This window comes from Pipra filicauda, unplaced genomic scaffold (assembly GCF_003945595.2).
Source record: "Pipra filicauda isolate LSUMZ 115617 unplaced genomic scaffold, ASM394559v2 scaffold152_size1767362_pilon, whole genome shotgun sequence".
Taxonomy (NCBI): domain Eukaryota; kingdom Metazoa; phylum Chordata; class Aves; order Passeriformes; family Pipridae; genus Pipra; species Pipra filicauda.
Window position 1 is genome coordinate 1682470 of NW_024104018.1, and position 24029 is coordinate 1706498.

General features: G+C 49.3%; 2 protein-coding genes across 3 annotated transcripts in view; both read right to left on the reverse strand.

The window, feature by feature from the left end:
- Positions 1 to 624: 624 nt before the first annotated feature.
- Positions 625 to 13624, reverse strand: ARL5A (ADP ribosylation factor like GTPase 5A). The gene is made up of 6 exons (XM_027733975.2): positions 13504 to 13624; positions 11740 to 11800; positions 9103 to 9250; positions 8012 to 8095; positions 6270 to 6421; positions 625 to 5610 (listed from the first exon to the last, which is right to left on the reverse strand). The coding sequence occupies exons 1-6, from the start codon at positions 13547 to 13549 to the stop codon at positions 5562 to 5564; spliced, it is 540 nt and encodes a 179-aa protein (XP_027589776.1). The 5' UTR covers positions 13550 to 13624; the 3' UTR covers positions 625 to 5561.
- A 4096-nt stretch (positions 13625 to 17720) lies between these two features.
- The window catches only part of CACNB4 (calcium voltage-gated channel auxiliary subunit beta 4), a 46826-nt gene continuing 40517 nt past the window's right edge, over positions 17721 to 24029 (reverse strand). The window contains exon 13 of one of the 2 annotated variants that reach the window (XM_027733970.2): positions 17721 to 22982. In XM_027733970.2, the coding sequence (XP_027589771.1) occupies positions 22722 to 22982 (261 nt within the window). In that variant the 3' untranslated portion in view covers positions 17721 to 22721. The remainder of the gene's footprint in view (positions 22983 to 24029) is intronic. The other variant, XM_039379018.1, reaches the window with a different exon arrangement.

Below are 24029 nucleotides of genomic sequence, written 5' to 3' on the forward strand. Positions count from 1 at the left end.
ACCCAGCCTTGGCTCCATGGGTTTTGCTCTCCAAGAAGTTCCCTGTAACCCCCTGAGACTCCCAAGTACCCCCCATGTGCCCCTGCTCCCTATTCCCACCTCACAGCCCCGGAACTCAGCATTTTCGACAGGAAAACAGCATTTCACTCTGATTTTAATTCCCATTCTGCACGGACTGATCATCAAACTTGTCCCTAACAACCCTCCCCAAACAAGCCTCCCTCCCAGGTTTGGCAGAGCTGCACATTCCACCCCAAACAGCCCCAAAATCTCGGTCAGAAATCATATATTTGCTTGAGAAGCTTCACTGCAACTCACGCACACACAAGGTTTAAAGCACACAGGCACGTTCTGACAAGTGATTTCACCTCAAAAATCATAAATACTGGTAGGTTTTAAAGAATTAGCAGTTCTGACATCACCTATAAATGCATATATGGGATGGCACAGAGCTCCCCACCCCAAATCCAGACCAAATTTGTGTTTGTTCCACTCCAACAAGAATTAAAACAACAGGATGAGTTCCCTTCAGCTCCACAAAAACCAGATTTTAAGAGATAGAAAGAGGCAAAGGGCCAGCAATTCAAGGAATGTCCTGATAAAATTACAGGGGGAAAAAAAAAGTTGCTTAATAGAATCATGGTTTTAATTTATTATAATAAATAGCTTTATAAAATGTTTTAGCTGAATTACTTCAATATCCAAGCGTGAGTTCAGACTCCAGTGCTCCAGCTGGGAACTTCCAGCCCTCCAGAGTCTCAGGATTAATCTGAAGCCATCATTTAACACGTTCTGGAATGAGATTTTATTGCAGTCTCAGCATCAGCCCCGTTTCTTTCAGAAAGGAGACAAAGGGAAGTACAAAGTCCAAGGGATCCCAGGGAACCTGACCCCGTCCAGGTGATCCACGTGGACACACACGGATGTGACTTGGCATTTGTAAACAACAGCCAGGCAGGAGGAGGCAATGACAGCGTTGGGAGGGTCCCCTGGCAAGTTCATACTCCAGGAACTGCAGGTTTAGTGCTGGAGGGTGGAACTGGATCCAGTCCTTGGTGGGTTCCCTCCGACACAGGCTCGGAGCTGAGCCCTGGGGCTGCCAGGATTCCAGGGTTTGGAGGAGGACTTGGGAAGAAACGTGTCAAAAACATTCATGGGAACATCACATGGACAGAGTTAAACTGGATCCTCTATCATACACCCCCAGTTTTATTTCTTGCCCACGGACATGCTCACCCTCAGCTGGTTTGTTCAGTTATTTTTTAGCCTCTCCAAGACAATCCCTCTTTTCTTGGCTCCCTCTCCCACCCTCCCTGGTGGTTTCACCACCAATCCTTTCCTTCAGGAAGGATTCACACAAGGTGACACAGCTGATGATGCACAAAGAACCACTCCCAGCCTCCCAGGGAAAGCAGCATTTTCTGCCTTCATTCACTCTCAGCCAAGTTTTCTACAGTGACAAAGAGGAAAAGCTTAAAAACCCCTCCCAGCTCGGTCCTTACTCACCCCAAATCCACCTTCAGAGGCTGAGGGTGGTGCAGGACTCACTGCTCTGTGGATGAAGCTCCAATCCCAGATAAAAATGAACCACTTGTAAGGCAAGAAGGGAATTTCTGCTCGTGATTCCAACACGGGTTGTACGAAGTTACAGTGGCAGCCCCTTGTAATTTGTCACTTTTGTCCATTTAATGCACTCACTGCAACAACAGACTCCAGTCACATCTGTGCTTCCAACATTTTCCTTCCTTAGTCCCATCTGGGTGCCCTGGGATGGCCCTGCCCTGCCCAGGGATGCAGCACTGGAAGGCTTCAATCCCACTCATCCCACGAGCTCCAAATGGCTTTTCAGCCCCAATTCCAGTGCCAAAGTGAACGTCCCACCAGCCAGAGAGGAAGGAGCCACTTCCACCACGAGGTTCTAAGGCCAAGGATTCCTAGATTGAGTTATTTAAACAGGAATCCCAGCCAAGCACCCTGAAACAAGGACAAATCCCATCCTTCCCATCCCAAAGCAGGCTGGGTGATGCCTGATCAACGGAAAGCACTTGGGATGGAGGGGAGAATGGTAACAAAATCATCACAAATCACCTCAGAACTGCTGTGTGGGGAGGGAAAACCCACTTGTTTCCACACTCTGAGATGCTTCCATAGATATATTTCTATTCTAAGGAAATGGAAGTTGTAGCATAGGAAGAAAAGCGGGATTGTGGAATTAGTTTCAGGCACTTGAGCTGCAGAGGCTGTGGCAGGGGCCTGTCAGGTCCATTTACTGCTCACACACTCCCCCTACACCCCCAGGATGCACAGGGGAGCAGCTCCTCAGCCTCCCTGAAAGGAAAAAGATTAACAAGTGAAGCTTGGGAGATCCCTGCTCACATTTTCCAACTTTATATTCCACCTCTCCTCACAATTAAAGGCCTGGGTAACTTTCAGATTCCAGAGGCAGCACATTCTAGAGACGACTGACCAAATTTATTACCTGCTAAACCAAAAGAAACATTTTAAGTGTTATTGAAAAAGGGCTTAATGCGATTTTTTTGCTCATAAAATGCCACTCTGCAGCATAAACTTCAATAACCAGTTTTTAAGGCCTCCCCCTTCTCTGCAGAATATCCTAAGGAAGAATTTCATATCCTTAGAAGGAATTTCACGGAGAACAAAGGCAAAGCTGGAAGCCAAGGCAGCACAACACCGAGGGTGAAACACAACCAAGGTCACAGCTCAGGGTAAGACAATCCAACAATTCCCAACAACCCCCAATTGGAGCTGGGAGCAGCACTGATGCAAAGTTCCCTTGTTTTTCTATGGACAAAGCTGGGAGAAAAATGGGAATTGTCCTGCAGGGAAGGAAAAAAAAAAAGCTGTAAACAAGAAGCTCAGCCACAAAGGGTCTGAGAGATCAAAAGTTTGGCTGCTCTTCTTGGGGACTGAAACGTTTTTAACTTCCCACACCTGAACTTCAAAGCACCATCACAGAAACCATTCCAGGGGGGGTTGGAATTGTTGGCAGTGGGGTGACAAACCCCACCATCCCCCCAGACTGAAAATCAGCATTTAAAGCCCAGCTGGGAGTGCCAAGCCCTGGACAAGCTGCAGGCACAGGATGTGTCAGTGAACATCAGGCACCTCTGAACTGTGGCCACATCTGCCCCCAAAAATACAGAAGAGACACAAAACTCGTGGCTACACGTGCCATGGCACACCTTGGTTGGAGCTGGGTTAAGGCTGGCTTGTTTTCACTGTCCCCCACACAGAAAACAGCTGAAATGTTGGGTTATAAACCCCTCAGGGCACCAAAGACACCATTCACCAGCCAGGCTGGGTGTGCAGGGACCCCCAGCTCCTCACTGGGCTCAGGGGCTGCTCCAGAGCCCCAGGGGAGGGCAAACATGAAAGTGGAAGTGGCCAAGAGAAGGGAAGAGCAAACCCAAGACAAGCCCTGTGTAAACACACAATGTCTGGTCAAACACAACCCACACCTGGAGAAACCACCACACCTTCTTTGCACCGACACAGAAATGCTACAAACATCCCAAGGAGCAGCAAATACCCCAATACAGCTCCATCACTGCCCTCTCATTAATAACAACAACTTTTCTTAGCAACCAACCCCCAGCCCGAGCCAAGGAGCCCGGAGTTCTCAGAGTTCTCAGCGTTTAACACCTCGGAGGGATCAAAGCAAAGACTCACAAACCAAACACTTGGGTTTAGAAGCAAAGTCTGCTTTTTCTTTTTTTTTTTTTTTGTTTTTTTTTGTTTTCCAGACTAGAAAATGTACAATTCCATTCCATGTGTGTGCACAGAGCTCGCTGCTTGTAGATACTGTCAGAGAGACCCAGAGAGCCTCTGCAGGAAATTGTTAATTCTTCAAACATTGATACATTTTGCAATACACCAGTTAAATACCAAGATCTATGTGCATGCACTATGGGTATATGCATGTACACCTTAATGTTTAACAGAGACAGCACATCCCCCGGCCAGGGAGCCTCAGAGATACCAAAAAAATAGATTAAAAAGGTCAATTCTTTCCCTGCCTTTGCTGAAGACAGACTTTTGAGGCTGCCTCCCTTCCCTTTCCCCGGGGATCCACGGGCTCCCAGATTATCCCAGAGAGAAGCACCTTAAAAAGTTCAAACTGAGCTTTTTCTGTAAAATGCCTTTTCCATCCTCCTCAGGAAGGGAAGGACACCTGAAGCACAGGCTGGTTTCATTCTGCTGCCCTCCCCAAACCTCTCCAACAGAAGAGCCTGTGATTAAGGCCACGTGCACTCCCACAGCCCTGACATGTCAAACCACCATCCCAACTGCCTCCAGCCTCTAAAATGGGAATTCTGGACACCTCCTGCATGGGACAGGCATCCCACCAGGTGCTACAGCAAGGAAAGGTCATCCTAGTGTTCCAAAAGTGCTCTGGGGACCATGCAGGGAGTTCTCTTTTCACCTGGAACTCGTGTGGGTCACTTAGAGCCTTCCAAGTAGTGTCATGTTTTGTCCCCATCCAGTTCCCTATTGATATATCTGCACATTTACGTAGCAAAGAGAGTTTTTCCTCTGAAAAACACTTCATTACAGTGTGACTCGTACGACTCCAGTGGGACTGTCAAACACACTTTTGTGCCTCCTCTTTGGTTTATAAAAGAAAAAAAAAAAAGACATTTTTCCCTTTTTGACAGCTGAAGGTACTTTTAGACCTGAATCAACCAACCAGCAAAGGAGAGCAGTGGGCAGGACGTGCACCTGCAGCATCACCCAAACAACAACTGCAACAGGAAAGGAAAACCCACCTCATTTTAAACTCTCGGGCAAATTTGGCCAACACTGTCATTCAAATCTCAATCCACGTGTGCCCCAACCCATTCCAGCCTCCCCCTTAACCAAAAGATCCTGTGGAAAAGCAGCCATGGGCTGAAGGGAGGGTCTGTTTGTCCAGTTGTGGGAGCCAAGGTCCGGTGGACACAGAGGGAGAGCCCTGGGACACGAGGCCGTGGCCATGTCCCACGGTGGTGCTGCTACCAACAGGCTGCTTGAGAGTCACACACTGCTCTGAACGGATTGCAAGGAACTGAAGTTGAGGTATAAATATACACAAATATGTACAGTTCACATACAGGAAAATAGGGTTGCATTTGTAACATCGGTAACCTTAAAAATACTGGAGGAGTTGATACCTAAGCCAGTGATTTGTTGCTGATTTACTGGAATAATGAAGCCAACATCTTCCACTAGAGAGGGCTACAATGGGATAATAAAACTCTAAATTAAAAGCTCCTTTCCTCTTGCTTCATCTTCCCCACGCCCAAGGCTGGACTGTCCCGAGGGGCTGCAGCTTCTAAAGGTTGGTCACAGCTTTGAAACGGATCCTCCCAGGAAACCAAACCAAACTGGAGCCAGGGCTGCACCTTTCCCTCTGGGAATGGTCCTCGTTCCTGTACACTGTGTGTGGGCAGCTATGTAGAAAATACAGTTGCAATCAGTTCAGTATAAATACATCCACCCCACCGCCTCTGCCGGGGAACAGCTCCCCTGGAGCAATGTCTGTGCAAAGAGGGCACCAAAAATCATCTGATCTTAAGTCTTGACATCATCCACTCCAGTCCTTGGCACAGCCTGTGAACAGAAGGGACAATGGTTAAGGGATTCACGCACTTCTGAGGAGAACTCCAAAGGTAATTCCTTGGCATCAGCTGAAATTCTTCCCATGAATCATTTCCAGGAACTATCCACGCCAAGTGTGGCATTCCCTACACCCTGTTGTGCAATCCAGGAGTGAGACACTCCAGATCCTGGCACTTCAGGACATGAAGGTCTCTCTAACTGGGATTACTCTTCATAACCCAGAACAGATTCCAGGTCATTCCCACTGGGCTCTCATTAAGCCCAGTTCACACACAGTTTTATCTCTGTGAGGTGAGACTGTGGATTTGATGTAAAATTTGATTTTCTGACCATACTGATCCTAAGCCAGTGTGTCCTGAGCCCAAAATAAGTGTCAGGATTATTAAGTGGGGAGGCCCTGGAATGAAATTCCCAGAGAAGTTGTGGCTGCCCCATCCCTGGAAGTGTCCAAGGCCAGGTTGGAGCAACTTGGGATAGTGGGAGGTGTCCCTGCCCATGGCAGGGGGTGGGACAAGATGATCTTTAAGGTCCCTTCCATCCCAAATCTCTCTGGGATTCTGGGATTATTACTCAGAGGGGAGGAACGTGTGTTAAAACCAAACACTAGAATAAAACCCCCAAATAACTCTGGAGCCAGGGATCCCTCTTACCCCTCTCCAGTTAGAGCACAGCAGGCCTGGATGTGCCACTGGTGATCCTTAATGGAAGTGAGCTTCAGGAACTGGGAGATTTCAGCCACTGTCATGCACTCCTTCACATCCTGCTTGTTTGCAAAGATCAGCAAACCTGCTTTTTTCAAGTCCTGGGGAGAGAGGAGAGGAGAGAAGATGATGACAAAGCAGCCCTTGGAGGCAAACGATGTGACACCAAAGAGAACCCTGAGCCCCAGCCAAAAACCCTGCAGGAAAACTGCTGCAGGGGGACAGGGAAGGGCAGGAAAGCCTTTGAGCCAGCAGCCCAAACATCCAGGGTTTGCCAGGGATGATGTGTAAAACTCAGCACAACGTTCTGCTGTGCTCCAGGAGGATCAGAGCACCTGTATCCCTGTGCAGCACCGAATTTGGGAACAGGGACTCTGTGGACAAGCTTATTTGGCCTCCAACTGCTTGGAATTACACCAGTGCGGGGGTTATTATGGAAAATGTCTCCCTTGGAAAGCAAAAAGGTGTTCCCAGGAAGCCAAGCCAACTCAGGCATTAACTGCCTGTCGGGCACACTAATGTTTACAGGCAGCAAAATTAATTCCCAAACCGCCACCTGGTCCAGAAAATACTTGGAACCGACCTGGGAAACTCAATTTTGCCTTAACAGGAGCTGAATGGAACCCCTGGGCAGAAAGGAAAGATTTCCAGGAGCAAAGAAAAGCCATTTTAAATAAATATTTGAGTTTCCTTTCGGTCTGTAGGTATTGCTGTTCTCTCCAAACAGCCTGGAAACATCCTGCTGGACAACAATGGGCACATTCACTGGGGGGTGGGTCAGGAATCACATCCCAACACGGAGCAAGGGCTCCTGCAGCCTGGAATTCTGCACCTTCCTCGTGGCAAATCTGAATTAACAACTTCTGCATCTTCCTTTGTTAGGAAACAGAAGATGCAGATTAGAATTTACTTCACTGACTACAAGTTAAACATCAAAAAATTAAAAAAAAAAATTAAATACAAAAAAAAAAAAAAAAAAAAGAGCAATTTGAGGCATTGCTTTTTTCTCCAAGGAAATCCATAGGCATGCTTTGCCCTTCCTGCAGCCCAGGGACCGTGGCTGTAGCTTAAATATAGGGGCCATATTTTGGGATGCAATGCCATCATTTTCATGCAGATTTTTTTACTCTGACACTTAAATTTGGAAGCTCAGCATCACCTCACACACACACTGATCCAGTTTGCATTCAGGTCGTGCCACAGGTACTGCCTGGCTTAGACATCAGGATTTATGGCTCAGAGCCAGAGAGCTCAGGTTTAAAGAGGGACTTTGCAATTTAGCAGCTTCCACTCTCCCCTGTAATTCCAAACACAGAGCAAGGGATGGCCACGGGCTGCCTGTTCCTCCAGTTTTACACCTGGTTGCCATAAAACACGGTGTTATTTCACTGAAAATAGAACATCAGCCAACCCTGAAGTTATCAAAAATAGTGATTGGTTTATTGCAGGAAACAAGGGGTTTTTTAAAGGCTCTAATTCAGAGATTAAGATGGATTGAGGTATAAACACCACAGAACCATCGACAGGTGCCCAGTGCTGTTTCCCTGAAGGAGTCTGACAAATTTAGGATCAATTTACAGTTTATTGGGAGTTTCACAAAAGACAGTTCAGGGTGGAAATCTGCTTCCCTTAACAGGTATCACATAGATAAATATTAAAATAAATATATTACAGACCCAAGGTTTACTCACCTCGTGTGCCAACATTTTATACAGTTCTTCCTTAGTCACAGAGATCCTCTCTCTGTCTGTGCTGTCCACCACAACTATCACAAACTGCAAAAATTGAAATTATTAGAGAACAAACCCCTTCTGTGTGGCCAGATGTTCCTGGTTCCTGCCCAGGCCCCCGATCCCATCCCGTTATCCAGCTGGATTATCACCCCCATCCCACCCTCTCCCCTCAGCCCCAGTGGGGAGTCCCCCAGCCCTGGGCTGGTTCCCACAGCTTGTGCTGTGGTTTGGGGACAAAGGCAGCTCTGACACAACTTGGGACTTTCTGTTCTCCATTTTTAAGGGAAAAAATTCATACTGAAAGTGAGGAAATTCTCTGTAATCCCAGGTCTGGGGTTGTTCCTTGCTTGGCACAACTGAGGCCACACAGAGATCCCTCAAATCATTTGCTGCAGCCTTAAAAACATAAACTGTATCAGCTTTCTTTCTCTGGTTCTAAAACTAACAGGCAAATACAGGGATTTAAAAAGTCCTTTGGCTCCAAACTCCAAGAGCCCACATGCAGATAAATGTCACAGAATCCTTTAGGCTGGAAAGGACCTCAAAGAGGTCACATCATCTCACAGGGAAGCACAGGAGAACAAAGGCAATTATTGTAAGAACTGTATTTAACCATATACAAATATAATTTATAGAATATAACTGTATTGAAACCATATTTGACAGCACACAGGAGACCTTGATTTAATGCATTATTTTTATCAAGTTATGTGCTTGGTAAAATGTATAAATATATATATATATATATATGTGCTGCAACTTCCCTGCTGGAGAGTTCTGAAAACTCTTTGGGGTGATGAAGTAAAGTGATGATGGGATCCCAAAGTCTTGGGGGAAAACTTTTGGAGTCTCCTCCTTATTCCTGAGTGGTCGGGACAGGTTTTGGAGGGAGTGGTCACGGACAATGAGGGAGGAACCGTCAACATGGGGCTGTGCAATCCCAGAGTGAAATCCCCACCAACAGGATTTGTGCCAGGGCATTCCCCGCCCCCGGGAGGGCATTCCCTACCCCCCGGGAGGGCATTCCCCGCCCCCCGGGAGGGCCCCACCTCGGTGTTGGTGTAGTAGGTGTTCCAGGAGGAGCGCAGGGACTCCTGTCCCCCGATGTCCCACATGAGGAAGCGCGTGTTGTTCACCACGATCTCCTCCACGTTGCTCCCGATGGTGGGGGACGTGTGGACAACCTCGTTCATGGAGCTGCCCGGGGAACAGGGACACTGCAGTCACCACCAGCACCCCCACACCCGCCTAATTCCAGAAATCCCACCCTTGGAGGGTGTTCCCAGCTCAGAGGGGAATCACAGCGACCGTCCCAGACAAGGGGGAGGGGGGGAGGCGCATAAAACCAAATAAAAACAGCAATAAAATAACTCACTGAGCTGTGGAATAATCAAATTATGGAGCTGAGAGCACACTCCTGAACAAAACTGGGCTGTAATTCATTACATCAGAAAGCTGGGGGAATTTCCCCCCCAGAAGCTGTTTGGAGCTCGCAGCTCTTCCTTCTCCAGGCCCATCTTGGCACACGTGGGACAGAGCAGTTGTTTTGCTCCAAGAATGTGGTTAAGCCACAAGATTCCCAAGGTTTCAGGAAAACAAGAGCTCCTCATCCAGCCCTGCTGACACACCACATCCACTACATCCCACTCTCCTTCCAGGGCAGGCCACTGAAAACAGATTTTATCCACAACTCAGTTGCTTTATGTCCAAACTTCCCCCTCCAGCACAGTCCAACACACAACTTTTTGGAGACATCCAGTCATTAAATATTCCAAATATATTGCTTGGAGATCCTGGGTGTAACTTTGTCACTGAGACCACCAGTTTCACACCAAATAACCAAACGTGTGCTCTGGATACTCCTGAGGCTCAAACTATTTAAACTCCACTTTAACGGGCAAAAAATTTAACAGCAGTTTCAAAGCAAACCAATTTTCTAGGAGTTTAATTATTTGTTTTTTTCTGATACTCTTGATGTATTTTGTCATTATATATGAGGTTTTTAAAGTTTCATCAGAGGTTTTGGTTACAGTGACAGCAATTTGAGACTTGTAAGGTGCTGGAATATTTCCTGAAGAGGATACTGGGAGCCAGGGAGCTAAAGGGACAGTCCAGTGTTCTGGAAAGGAATCCCAGTTATCCAGTGTCTCTCAGCATTTAACAGGAAACCTGCTCACCACACACACTTGAGGGCAAACATTGGAGAGAAGGAGAAGGCCTGGGAGGACCCTAAAATCAAATGAAGGATAACAATGATGCCTGGGGCTGATTTCATATTTAGAACCAGGTTTCAGCAGAGTTCTTTTAAAGCTTGGAAGGGACTTGTGATCCCCTTTCCTTGACTGAACCTGCAGCCTTTCCCATTCCAGCTGTTGGCATCTCCCAGTTTGCAGCAGGACAGGTGGGATAACACCATTTCTAACACCTTTCCTGATCACAAACTCCCACTGAGGGGAGGGAGATCTGAGGACAGAACAGGAAGGAACGAAGTGTCTGTAAGAGGGAAAATGGGATGTGCAGACATGGGGGAGGGTTAAGGAGGGGTCAGGCAGGAGGAACAGAGCAAAGAGGGAAGGGGGATACCAGAAGAGAGATGGGAAAGTCCTGTGGAGCTAAACTGGGTATAAAGGAACAGCACACACAAAGATCCACTGTCTGAAAGGGAAAATAAAACACTGAAACTGCAGAAATAAGGGGAAGAACTGAGAGACATCTGTGAGGAAGTGGAAAGTCACAGCAGTAAATGCACCAGGACAGCCCTGAGCTGTATTAAAAAATACCCTTCACTCTATTTGTGCTTTCTAAACCATCTCACCCACTAGATAAATCCCAGTCCCAACCTTTCCCTCTTACTGCAGTGTGAGGGCAGGAGCAGCTGGAGGTGCTGCACCAGTGCCACGTTTTGGAAAGGCAGAAGCAGGTCAGAACGTGACAAACCCCAAACGTTGCCAGAAAGCACATTTTCAATGCAGGACTGGAGCAGCAGGGCCACATCTCTCACCAGGAATTATTCCTGGTGCTGCCTCGGGAACACTTCACATGGGAAAGGGCCAATCTGTTCCCAACACAGACCTTGAGCCGCCTGTGCCACCCAGGAGCTTCTGTGCACAAATGTGTACCCTCTTATCAAACTGCAGCTCAGGATCTGAGATAGGGAGCTCATATGAGCCTCTTGTACAGCAGGGGCACGGCTGGGGCAAGGCAAACACCAGCCAAAGCCACTGGTAAAGGCAGAAGGTGCAGGACAGCAGGAGATGTGGTCCTGGCTCCATCCTGGGATCAGCCCTCCCCCTTCATCCCGAGCCACAGACGGCACCAAAGGACATCCCAGCACACGAGCCATGGCAGGGAGAGGTGCTCAGCCACTCACAGAGCAATTTGTCTGGTATTTAAATCTGTGCAAAGGATCAGTTTTGCAACACTGTCCCGTGGCCAACACTCACCCCAATCCTATTTTACAGAGCTGGCAAAGAGCCAGTGCCACGTGTGGTGACACCACAGGTGAGTGTGTGGTGACAGCACCTGCACAGAACCTCACTCACACGCCAGGCAGAGCAGAGACCCTTCCAACCTCTCACCACCCCCTGCCAGCCGTGAGTAAAACCACCCAGGAAAGCAGCAACGTGCCCAACACACACCTGGGAACACCCCAAAACTCCCCCCCCCACACACAGGGTCATACTCACAATTGGTACAGAATGGTGGTTTTCCCTGCATTGTCCAGGCCCACAATGATCACTTTGTGCTCTGAAATGACAACAGCACTAATAAGTCACTTCATTCATTATCGTGACATCAGCTGTGTGTGAGACGTGTGTGCCACGTTTCCCACTGGCTTCCCAAGCACACACTGCCCAGCTCCAGCTGGTCAGGCTGTGTGGGGAGCTGCTGCTCCAAGCAGGGAAGGGGCTGGAAACTCATCCCCCTCTGCAGGAACAACTGCTGAGATCACACGGGGATGTTTCCTCCTCTAAACTGCCAAAGCCATGTCCCACTGGAATCCTCTCCCAAGCTCCTACAGCAATTCCACGTGGTAAATGTTCGCTTTCCCTTTGCCATGGCAATATCTTGATCTCTTGGCAAGTTAAAAAAGCGGCTTTTGCAAGTAAAACCCAGAACCAGGCTGAGCTGCACCTGTGAGCAGGGAGGGAGATCCCACTGTGCCCTCAGTGCCCTCCTTCCATTCCAGCAGCTCTGGAACCCAGAGGACAGATTTGCCCACGGACATTTGACAGGACACACTCACCCAGTAGAGTTTTGGGTGCCACACAAACCTCCTCTGACACTCTGGAGCCCCGTGCCCAAATCAGTTATTGTTTCTCCTTATCACCAAACCGACTGGGAACTCCACAGCTGCTGCTGAGCACATCCAAACTTAGGATTTCCAGGATGGGTGAGCACAGCCAGCTCCCAGCCCTGTTACACAACTTTTACTGCACAAACAACCAGGACTATTCAAGTAAAAGCCCTGTGAGAAGGGGCTTTCTTCCCCCCCTGCCCACTGGTCCTCAAGGGCAACAAAAAGCCATTATAAACACTGAGATCAATGTACACTCACACTGATTTATCCCAGGGGAGAGGGAAGGGACAGGGGTCGGGTAAGTGGGGGTTTCTTGAGTTTGATTTTGCCAATATTGTGGGGTTTTGTAGAGTTGTCTCGTGTGCCATCCGATACAAACTCCAGTTTTAGTAACTTTGCATAACTGCACAGTACCGTAGAAGTCTGTGCTTACCTGACCCCACGGAACTTTTAGGAACTTTTGTGATGCTGCCGGCATAGGAAACGTTTGGGAATCAGCTGGATCAGAAGGTCTGGATGCTACAAAAATATTTTGTTGCACTCGCACCAAGTGTTAACTGGGACATAAGTGGGACGTTGAACCTGCAGGTGTGAGCCTGCACTGAAACTCCCCCCAAATAGAATTTCAGGGGCCTGATGAACACGGAAAGAAGTGTTTTATAGTTAAAGTGACAACTCTGATGAGCACCTTACTCTAAGGACACAGGTGTTACAAATCACAGACTCACGGGACGGTTCGGGAAGGGAAATTATGGATCATCCCGTCCCACCCCTGCCCTGGGCAGGGACACCTTCCACTAGCCCAGGCTGCTCCAAGCCCCGTCCAACCTGGCCTGGGACACTTCCAGAGATCCAGGGGCAGCCACAACTAAAGCTATAAATAGCATTTACTCGATAAACGAGCCAGATATCGAGGTTTACCACTTCAAACCACGCTCTTGCCTATAAGCCGAAACTACTCGCCACGACGCAACCCGGCCGTACTCCTTCGGTACACATTAATAATGCAGCAGCGGCTGTCAGGAATGAGCATTGCGGGGACTGAGAGCAGGGGAAAAAAAGAGTTAAACCCCCAAATTCTCGGAGCGGGTCCGGCTCCTCCGAGGTCTCCCCAGACACCCTCAGCCACCCCCCGGCACCCCGCGCTCACCCTGGTGGTTGAAGAGCCTCCATATCCTGGTGAAGAGGATCCCCATGGTCGGCCGGGGCGCTCCGGCCTCGCCGGCCGCGGCAGCGCGGGGGCCGCGGGCACTCAGGGCCCGGCGCGGCGCCCCCACAGCCGGCTGGGGCCGCGCCGGGGCCGCTGCCGCGGGGACATGGCCGGCGGGCCGGGCTGCGGGCGGGAGCGGGCCGTGCCGCGGGACGGGGGGCGCTCCGGGACGGGGTGTGCCGCGGGAGCGGGTGTGCGGCGGGCCGGGCCGTGCTCCGGGAGCGGCAGTGCGGCGGCAGCGGGTGCGCGGCGGGCCGGGCTGGCGGCGGCGGCTCCCGCGGCCCCTCACGGCCGGGCCGGGCCGGGCGGGCGCGTCGCGCTGACGCGCGGGGGCGGCACCGCGGCCGCCATTACACGGCACCGCCTCGGGCCCGCCCGGCGCCGCCGGGGAAGGGCCCCCCGCTCCTCAGGCGTTCGGTATCGTGGAGTGTTGGGTGGCGAGGGACGGTAGAGATCATCCCGCCCCACCCCCGTGCCACGGGCACCTTCACAAGCCTCCCTTGGGCAACCTGTGCCAGGGCCTCGCCGCCCTCGCAGCCAAGGATTTCTCCTCAGTATCCCACCGAAACCAACCCCCCGCCAGCTTAAACCCATTCCCTGTGTCCTGTCCCTCCAGGCCTTGTCCCCAGTCCCTCTCCAGCTCTCCTGGAGCCCCTTTAGGCCCTGCAAGGGGCTCTCAGGTCTCTCTGGAGCCTTCTCTTGTCCAGGTGAACCCCCCCAGCTCTCCCAGCCTGGCTCCAGTTTATGATGAAAATAATGTGCACTTTGCCATCTAATCCCTACTGGAACACGGTGCTCTGCAGAAAATTTAGGGATAATGTGGAGAAGTTGCTCCCTAGTAGCTGAGTGAGTTTGCAGAAAGGCACTTTATGCACTGGAAGGGGCTCCGAGTTTCCCCTGGAGCCCTCTCTCCTCCAAGACAAATTTCGCTGTCCAAACCTACCACCGAGTTTAAATCCTCAGGGATTTTAAACCCCTAGAAAATAAACTTCCTTGTCCAAACCCACCACAGAGTTGAAATCCTTGGGGTTTGAAAACCCCCAGTAGTAAATAGGTTGTGCAGAGCTCTCTGTGGTCTAGAGACAACACAATGGATCCTTGCCCTCCTTTGTCCTTTCCCTGAGCAAAACATGACTTTATTTTACAGAAAAACACTGTGGTGTTTCCCTTTCCTTACCTGCAAAGCTCCTGGTGTGGCTGGTGCCCAGTGCCACCTGAATGGGGCAAATCCTTTATTTTACATGGGTCAATCTTGTTTAGCCTTCCCGTGACACTGGGAGTGGGTGGGAATCTCAGCACTGGGATTTGTAACTCCCGAGTTCATTTTCTCTAGGGAGACACAGGTGTGTTGCACAAGTGTTGGACATCCCTTCATTTCAACACCACGGGAGGGCTTGGGAAGGAAAACCCACCCCTGCACTTCCCTGCACAAGGAAATGGAGCTGTGGGAGAGACACTGTGAGGAGAGAGGGGCTGTGGAAAAGCTGGGGTTTAAGATCATGTTCAGAGGTTAAAAGCTTTGCTTATCAGCACAGAATCCCATCAAGTTCCTTTTGGTGAAAGCTTGGCCGAGAAGCAGCAGAGCCAGCTTGGAGTTGAGCTCTACCCCTCCTGGGATGGGATGTATTCTTGGATGAACTCTCCCTGTCCTAAAAGTCTTGAAGTCCCTTTTCCAGGCCACACCAGCTCTCACTGCTGCCTCTGTTTTTCCCTACTCCTTTGCAGCCTGGCACAACTTCTCATTTCCACCTTCCCTCCTTTCTGCCTGCTGTGCTGCCTGCCCCCTTTCCATGCGCTGCCTGCCCCCTTCCCATATGGAATCCCAGGCTGGTTTGGGTGAGAAAGGCCCTTGAAGCTTATCCATTCCATGGGCAGGGACACCTTCCACTAGCCCAGGTTGCTCCAAGCCCCATCCAACCCAGCCTTGGACACTTCCAGGGATCCAGGGGCACAATACTCTCCTTTTGTTATTCCAGAGGTTCTTCCCTATTCCCTTCCAGCAGCTTTTATTCCCACAGCAGCTCCCTGCTGTTATTTCCCTGCTGCAATACTGGCCCGTAACCAGAGCAGCAAGGGCAGAGTCATCAAGTTTCTGTCCGTGCCCACAGGGATTCGTATTTCCTGCTGCTCTGGAGGGGAATTTTTGGCCCTTAACAGTTGAAGGAAATAAATAATAAACTGTCCCAATCCATCCCCATCCCAGAGCTGGGACCGTGTGTGGCCGGCAGGGAAATGGAGCAGCTCCTCCAGTGTGATGATACACGTTCCACAGGTTCAGCATCCAGCCTGCAATGGACTTAATTATTCATTAGGCCACAATTATCCCCCTTGCTGCCGTTCCTCAGCTTGGAATTTCAGATGCTCGAGGTTCCTGTCCGTTCCCAGCTCTCCTGGAACACGGAGCGAGCCTGGAAGCCTCGGGCCTGTGGCAGGGTTGGGGGGCTGTGCAGTGTGAGAGGCACCAAAACTCAATTAAAGCAATTACTCTGATTATTTAAATAGCAAATCACTGAGATTTTCCCCCCACGTTGTTTTTGGGGTTTTTTGTGTGGCAGCCTGGTTTAACCTGGACCACACTGCTGCCTTTTTATGGAGTAAGTTGGGCTTCCCAGTGCTGCTGGAAGCTTTCTAGGAAAGCACTCCAAGACAGCCTCAGAATTCCCTCCTGGAAATCTGGGAAGGCTTTTTCAGGTCATGTACATTTTGTTCCCAGCAGCTCTAACACCAGCAGTGGGTCGTGGAGCCTTTCTGTGCTGGGGAAGAGCTTCGTGTGCCCACGGAAGGGGAAATACTCCTGTACAGGGAAAAACCCTAAACATGTAGGGAATCCTGGAATGCTTTGGGTTGGAAAAGCCCTCTAAGATCGAGTCCAAGCATCCCCCAGTGCTGCCCAGGCCACCACTGACCCCTGTCCCCAGGTGCCACATCCACAGGGCTCTGAAATCCCTCCAGGGATGGGGACTCCACCCCTGCCCTGGGCAGCCCCTGCCAAGGCCTGACCACCCTTTCCAGGGAGAAATTCCTCCTGATGTCCAGCCTGACCCTCCCCTGGCACAGCCTGAGGCCGTTCCCTCTCCTCCTGTCCCTTGTTCCCTGGGAGCAGAGCCCAACTTTCCCCCCCCGGCTCCCCCCTCCTGTCAGGGGGTTGCAGAGCCAGAAGGTCCCCCCTGAGCCTCCTTTTCTCCAGGCTGAGCCCCCCCAGCTCCCTCAGCCCCTCCTGCTGCTCCAGCCCCTTCCCCAGAACACAGACAAAACAAACGGCTCATGAAATTTTAACCTCCAGGACCACATGAAAACACACAAAAAAGGCATGTCTTGCTCAGTTATATTTATTTGGAGGATGTTCTGCTTTTTATCAACAGCTCAGATGAAAACTTGTACGCTGAGATCTGACTCTGAACACACACAGACCAGAAAATCCAATTAAACAGAATTCTGGAAGCATCAGGTGTGTCAAACTGCCAATGTAAAAGCAGCTTACCTGGTCCGTGTCCTCCTGTCCTTCCAAGGTGGGTTTCTGGGCCATCACAACATCTCTGGGAAGTCGCTGGTTCCTGCCGGTCACTCTTTGGGAAGAGGCAGCATCTCCCAGTGCTTCCAGTTTTCCAGGACACCATCAAGGCCTTGACGTGGCACTCAGTGCTCTGGGCTGGTGACAAGGTGGGCACCGGGCACAGGGGGACTCAGAGGCCTTTTCCAACCTTAATCATTCTGTGATAAACTCAATTATCTTTTAATGGTCCAATCCTTGACACCTCCCATCATTCTGTCACTTTTCCTTCTCTCTCGGAACCGATTCTACTGTGAGATGACACTGAGGCCCAGCTCCAAACCCAGAACATTCCCAAGGATCCTCCACCGGAGCGGTTGGCTGCAAGGATTCCACTCCCTGCTGGAGCAGCGAGGAATCACCTGGATTTCTGTGCTCCTGAGCAGCAGCTATTTAAGAGCAGATCGCTACAAAAATAAACATCATTTATTTCTCGGAGCAGATGCGGCTCCTTCTTCGGGGTGTCGTGAAATCCCACTAAAAATGCAACCCCGCCAAAAGCTACTGGCAAACAACAGAAATACCACAGGATTTCAGGCTCCTCGGGGCTCTTCCCAGCATTTTTCCCACCTCAGTGCAGGACACAAAGAGACCGGAGAGACTTTCCAACGGTTTGTACTTTTGGCTCATTTATTGTAGAAAAGTTAATTGTAATGCAGTTCATCTTTGTACATCTAAATTCCAGAAAACGAATCCATAGAAATGAGGATACTATGGGCATGCAAGTCTGCATGATCCTGGTCACAAAAATAACACCACTTTAGTTTTATTTTATTTATTTTTATATAATATTTTTTTTTTCCGGAGTTTTTCTTTGAAAGCCACTAAAAGCAGAGGGAGAGCAGAGCATGCACCACTGTACACATTGCATAGTATATTGGACCCACATGCCTTGTCGGGTGCTACACACACAGGATCTATGGGGGAAACAAAGGGCAAACCAGCAGAAAACACCAACTTGGGGAAGTCTTTTCCCAGTAAAGGCAGTAGTGTCTTCACCAGACTCTGGACTGGCTCCCAGTGAGGCTGGAGGCAGCGCTGCCCAGCTCCCACTGGGACCCAGTTTGGCTGAGAAACGGAGATTTTCCGGGGTCTGAGAAGCCCAAGGTGCAGAGTTTGCAGTTGGAATGACTGTTCCCATCCTTCTCCCCCCCTCTGCTCACCCAAAATTTGCATTTGGTGTGATTTAGGGCCTGGCTGACTCTCCCTCTCTGCACGAGAAGAGACTCAGGTGTGTCCCAGCCCTTGGCCCAACACCCCTCACTTCCCTTTAGGTTTGAAATTCTCAGGAATATCAGTGGAATTTTTGGGTGCTGGGACTCTCCTCTCCCCCACCTCAAAGCCCTGTAGCCCCAACAATTTACTGGGAGTCTCTCATTCCTGACCACTGGTGCATCGTGGGATATTCCTCAGTCACACCCAAAATCTACACACTGGCCAAAACTGAAGGAATTAATGTGATTCCAGCAGAAATGGATGCACTGGGCTTTCGGATTTTGAAAGCTTCTGTCACTAATTCACTGATGTGGAAGGAATACAAGTTATTGAAAAATCAATCCCGTGTGCAAAATGCCAAAACCAACTGCTGAAGGATCAGGCAGCGAGGAAAGGGAACAAAAATGCCATAAATCCACTGCTGCTGGGTCAAAAAATGTCCCCCTGGTTCCCAAGAAACACGATGCCGAAGGCAGGAGTGGGATTCTTGGAAATTTGTGCTATTACAAATGTGCTTCTTTTTCCTCGCTCTGGTTTTACACCGTTGGAAAAACAGATTATTTTGTCCTGTCCGTGAGATTTCCTCTCTCCGGGAATTAACACCAGAGGGGATAAGGGGGATAAGTTTAAGTACATTCTGGTTTTCAGGGAATATTGGTAAGGCAGGTGATGGTCAGGAGGTGACATTTCTGGTCAGACCCTGTTCCTGGAGAAGACAGGAGTAGGATCTGCTCCAGGTGGGAATTTGGGGGGAAAAGGCAGGTCTATGAACCATCACTGACACCAAGCCAAGGCTACTCCCAGTTCCAAAGGAATACAGGAATGACACACTCAGTAACATTTTACAGAATTCCCACCTTCTCCCCAAATTCTCTGTATGGATTTAATGACAACACTCCAATTCTTGAGTGGATTCCACACGTAATGAAAGAAATCTTAAATTTCAATCCTATAATTTCAATCCTCAGTAGCATTTTTTGCTCTTTCTCCGAGTTAATTCCTTACATATATTTCACAACATTATTAAAGTTTCCCTTTATTTTTAAAGACACACCTTTACTTTCCTATATAAAATAAACTGGGCTAATTATTTTGCCTTAAAAACCCATCAGGAATGTAGAATCAAGGACAAGCTTCAGAAGGACTGAACTTGGGGAAGAAAATACAGCAGAGGACACATTTAATCCATTATTGAAGAAAAAATGAGTATCAGAAGCCCTGACTTACCCAAATCAGTGGAATATGGAGCAATGGGATTAGCAAAATTATTCTGAAATGGTAAAGTCAGGAAAGACAGGAGATCCTGGGATGTTTCAGGGAATTCTGTGGAGCTGAGACCAACCTGAATTCAGAGGATTTGGCATCAAACTGAACACAAAGTTACAAATATCTTCAGCTGGGATAAATCCCATGGGATAAATGTTTGGCACCAGTAAAAGAACCTGAACGTGTCAAATACAACCTGCCAAAGGAGGAAGGATCTGGAGTTGAAATTTAACAATTAACTGTCTTTAAAGTGGGTTTAAGAACTTTAAAATCCTTCGTTAAGTGATTCCCAAACATAGGAACACACCGAATTTTGTCTGTAGAGATTGTTGTTCTCACCTTTGTTGGCTAAATCACTAATCCCAATCCAGCAGTGCTGGAATTCTGACAGAAACACTGATCCCCAGCACAGCTTTTACTCATTACTGTGTGTCCTAAAAATAAATCCCTTTTTAAAACAGAGGCTATTTTGAATAAATGCAGAACCTATAGCACAGCTGGTATATTTGTACTTACAGATATATCTATTTTCAAAAGACAAAAATCCCCAGCAAGGAAGGAAACCTGGATCACTCCTGACTGGTTCCCTGTATTAATTTGGAATGGGCAGTGGGAGAAATTCATTACACACAGGAGTAAATCCAACTCAAGCCCACGTAATGAAGGACCTCAGGACCATCCAAGACTTCCCTCACAAGCTTGTTTTTATCCAAACCGAGCAGTTTTGGCACTTGAGATGCTTCAGGGGGTGGGTTTGTGCAGGTGTGGATCCTTCCCTTGCCTGGCCTGACATGGAAGACTGAAAAACAAGGCTCCAAAAGGCTCTAGAAAAATCTATGTGGGTGCTTGGCAGCGACCTGCAAATATGCAAATATCTGCAAGCAGTTAATGAGCTGATCTCTAATGACCCCTAATGACCCCTAATGATCCCTAATGCTACTGCAGGAGGAGGAGAAGCAGCTGCTGGGAGGGTTCTACAGTTCCTCTGCCATCAGGACTCCGATGCACAAACAGGGAACTGGGCAAAGCTGAGAGAGAAATGTTCAGCCTAAGGCCTCCTTTCTCATGCAAGTGCTGGGCTGTACATGGAAAAAGGGCTGGACAATTCCTGGAGCAGGGAATGCTGGAGCAGGCAGCTGCAGCTGCTGCTCCCGGGCCGGATCCTGCCGTGTTTCCTCAGCTCCTTTGGCATCTTCAGGTGGAGGAAACTGGGCAGCACCAGGGCTGGCAGGTCCATCCCAACTCTGTGACTCCAGTGGGTGCAGACATTCCCATTTTTATCCTGGGAACGGGTCCCCTGGGATCACCCAGCGGGGCTGGAGCTGCCTGTTGGACAGTGGAGTTATTAAAAATAATTAATCATCATCTGCCACCTTTCAATGCTGCTGGAGATGTGTCGGTGTGGGGTGTCCCACAAGGGAGATTAAAGACTGCTCTCGTTAACCTCAAGAAGATAATGAGACTCCAGGATGCTGGAAACACCAGTGGGCTTTGCCAGCTGGTCCAGAAAGAAGAAACCATAATATTCCAGAAATTCCATTAGTGCTACATGCTGTCAAAGCCTGACTTCAGCAGGCTTTGGGAGGAAAACAAGCAAATAGAAAAGTTAACGATGCTCATTCTTGAAAGAATGAGTAGTTTTGCCATGAACCTGCATAAAAAATGCAAGTTCAGCACAACTGTGTCAATTTTAGGGAATGCACGAGGTGGGGAATTTCGGGAGGCTCTGGTTGTACAAAATGGTCAGGTGGGGTCGGTTTTCAATCCCATTGGATCTAAGGCTTCACTGCTCGTGTAAGACACAAGGTCCAATCCCAGAAATTCATCTGTTTAAAGGAACTCAACACTGGTGGAATAAATGACCGGTAGGAAGTAAGGCAGCAATATCTCCAAGGATTTCTCATGGAATCCAAAGCTTTGAATCAGCTCTAGGATCTCCCTGGGAGCAGATTTTCGTCTGGTATTCCCTTTTTATTGCAGTTCTGACCAGTATGTGGTGACTGTTTAACCCCTCTCCCTTCCCCTGCATTTCTTGAGGGGAATGGAACCTGATCTTCCGGAGGGTTCTCGTGCGACGCTGGAGTTTCAGACATTCGCAGGTGGATTTGGGAAGATGGAACATGGGTGTACTGGAATGGAGGTACTCCACACACTGGGGAAGAGGAGGGGACTGTTTCCCACTTAAAAGGCAGGAGCAAAATGGGAGAAAAAAATCGGATGTCTCTACACTCCTGTCCCATCTGGGGACTCGGAGCTGTACTCAGGTAAACGAGAGGGAAAAAAGGCTATTCCCAACTTCCAACCACACAAACTATGGAGTTTGTTCCTTTTCCTGTTCCTATTTCCCTTCTCCTGTCTCAGTTCCTCCCTGCTGGTCCCGACAAAACCATCAGGACTGGCTAAAATAAAGAATTTGGCTGCAACATTCGTGCCAGGTCTAAAAATAACGTCAAACTGGAAAGTGTTTTGTCACTGCTGCAATAATTTGTGATATTTGGCACTCTCGAGAAGTTTACATTTGGTTTGTGTGAAAAAGCCATCCTGGAAAGAAATCAGCAGAATAGAAATCCTTTTATTCTAAACTGGAAGTGGAAATTCCAGCAGACAAATACTGGAAGCTGACTCTCTGGCTTCCAGTGATTTTTTTAATTGTCAGATTTTTCTTTGTACGTTTGTTGTTGTTCGTTTTTATTTTTTCCCAACTTGTTTGCAACATGCTCACGTCGACTTTCCAGTCAATTCACCCAAATTCCAACAGGAATTGGTTTATAAATTGGTTCCAACTGGAACTGGTCATTTGGAATTTCCAGCAGAGGAAATCATTTTATAAGTGCCTCGATAGGTACCCGAAATTACAAACGGGCGTGTCTAATACCTAACGACGAGAAAAAAAATACGGCTATAAATGCAGTAAATGTATTAAAACCAAAAACAACCCCCAAAACAACCCCTATGGACGGGCAGAAACGGAAGGGCCGGGCGGGGTTCGGTCGCCCCTGATTAACATGGATGAGAGCAGAGTGCAACCGGAGCGTCGGGCGTCACACCTGCCAAAGGAAGATGACTCGATTCTCATTCCTAGCTACGGGATGTGGGAGGTTCTCACGGGATGAATCCTGGCCGTGGCTCAGAGCCGGTGCCGCGAGTCGTGGCTGTACCCGCCGGGGGACCCCCGGGTCCGGTGGGGTTTGTAGGAGTCCTGGTACGAGTCAGAGAATTCTTCCTCCACGAGGGGGTAGTGGTCTCGGCTGTGCTGGGAGCTGGAAGACAAGCGGTTCCTGCTCTTGCGAGCCCTGTCGCTGTGGTAGTTCTCGTCCGGGGGGCCGAGCCCGCGGCGCTCGGCGGGAGAGTTCTCCGGGGCCGGGGGGCCGTGCCGCCCGCGCTGGCTCTGCGGGGCCAAACGGGCCAAGTTAGTACCGCTCGGGGCTCACCCTGCACCGCCTCTCACACCGCGCTCCGAGGCCTTCTGCCGGCCGTGCGCCTCGGCTGAGCTCTGCCTAACAAAGCCTGGCTCCTACAGGGCACGGGGGGAGGCTGCCGGAGCTGGAAGCAGGACCGCGGGGGCCTGGCGGTGTCCGCCCTGTTCAATACCACACTGAGCATGGGGAGTGAGCTGATGTGGCAGCATTTATCACTTGGCTCTGATCAGGAACAGAACAGTCACCCTTCTATCTATGAGTGTTGATTTATGTGGTTTTAGAAAACGTCTGAAGGTGTTTGTTGGGGTTTTTTTTAAAAGGTGCCTCTCTGAGCACTATTTAAACCCTTCGTAGGACCAAACCAGTGATGGACTGCTAAGCGGGCAGCTAAGGGGAGGCTGAAATGATTAGAGGTTAACAAATCCTTTCAGCTGAAACACTGTATTTTAAATACATTGGCAGAAAATCCTTTTCTGAGATAACTGGTAAATTAAAAAGTTTTAGCCCACGATATTTTCACATTCCCATAGAAAAATGCCCTACGTTTTTCACGTGAACAAAATGAGTTCATATTTTTTGCCAGTTAATTGGCACAACGAAGAAATAGCCTAAAGTAAGCATTTTGTGTGCTGTTATCACACACTGAACCTCTCAGGAGTGTCAGCACCAATCAGGACAAACTCAGTGCTGAAACTCCAGCCCCTGCTTTCTGGGCTATAAAACCTTCCTCCTGCTGCCTCACCCTCTGCCTGGCGACTGCTTTCCTGCAGAATTTATACCCCAGGGCTCACAGGACATCCAGGGATGGAGCAGTGGGTGTGAGGTTACAGCCTGGACAGGCAGGGATGGAGCAGCTGGCACAGGTTGCCCAGAGAAGCTGTGGCTGCCCCTGGATCCCTGGAAGTGTCCAAGGCCAGGCTGGACAGGACTTGGAGCAACCTGGGTTGGTGGAAGGTGTCCCTGCCCATGGCAGGGGGTGGCACTGGATGGGCTTTGAGGTCCCTTCACACCCAAAC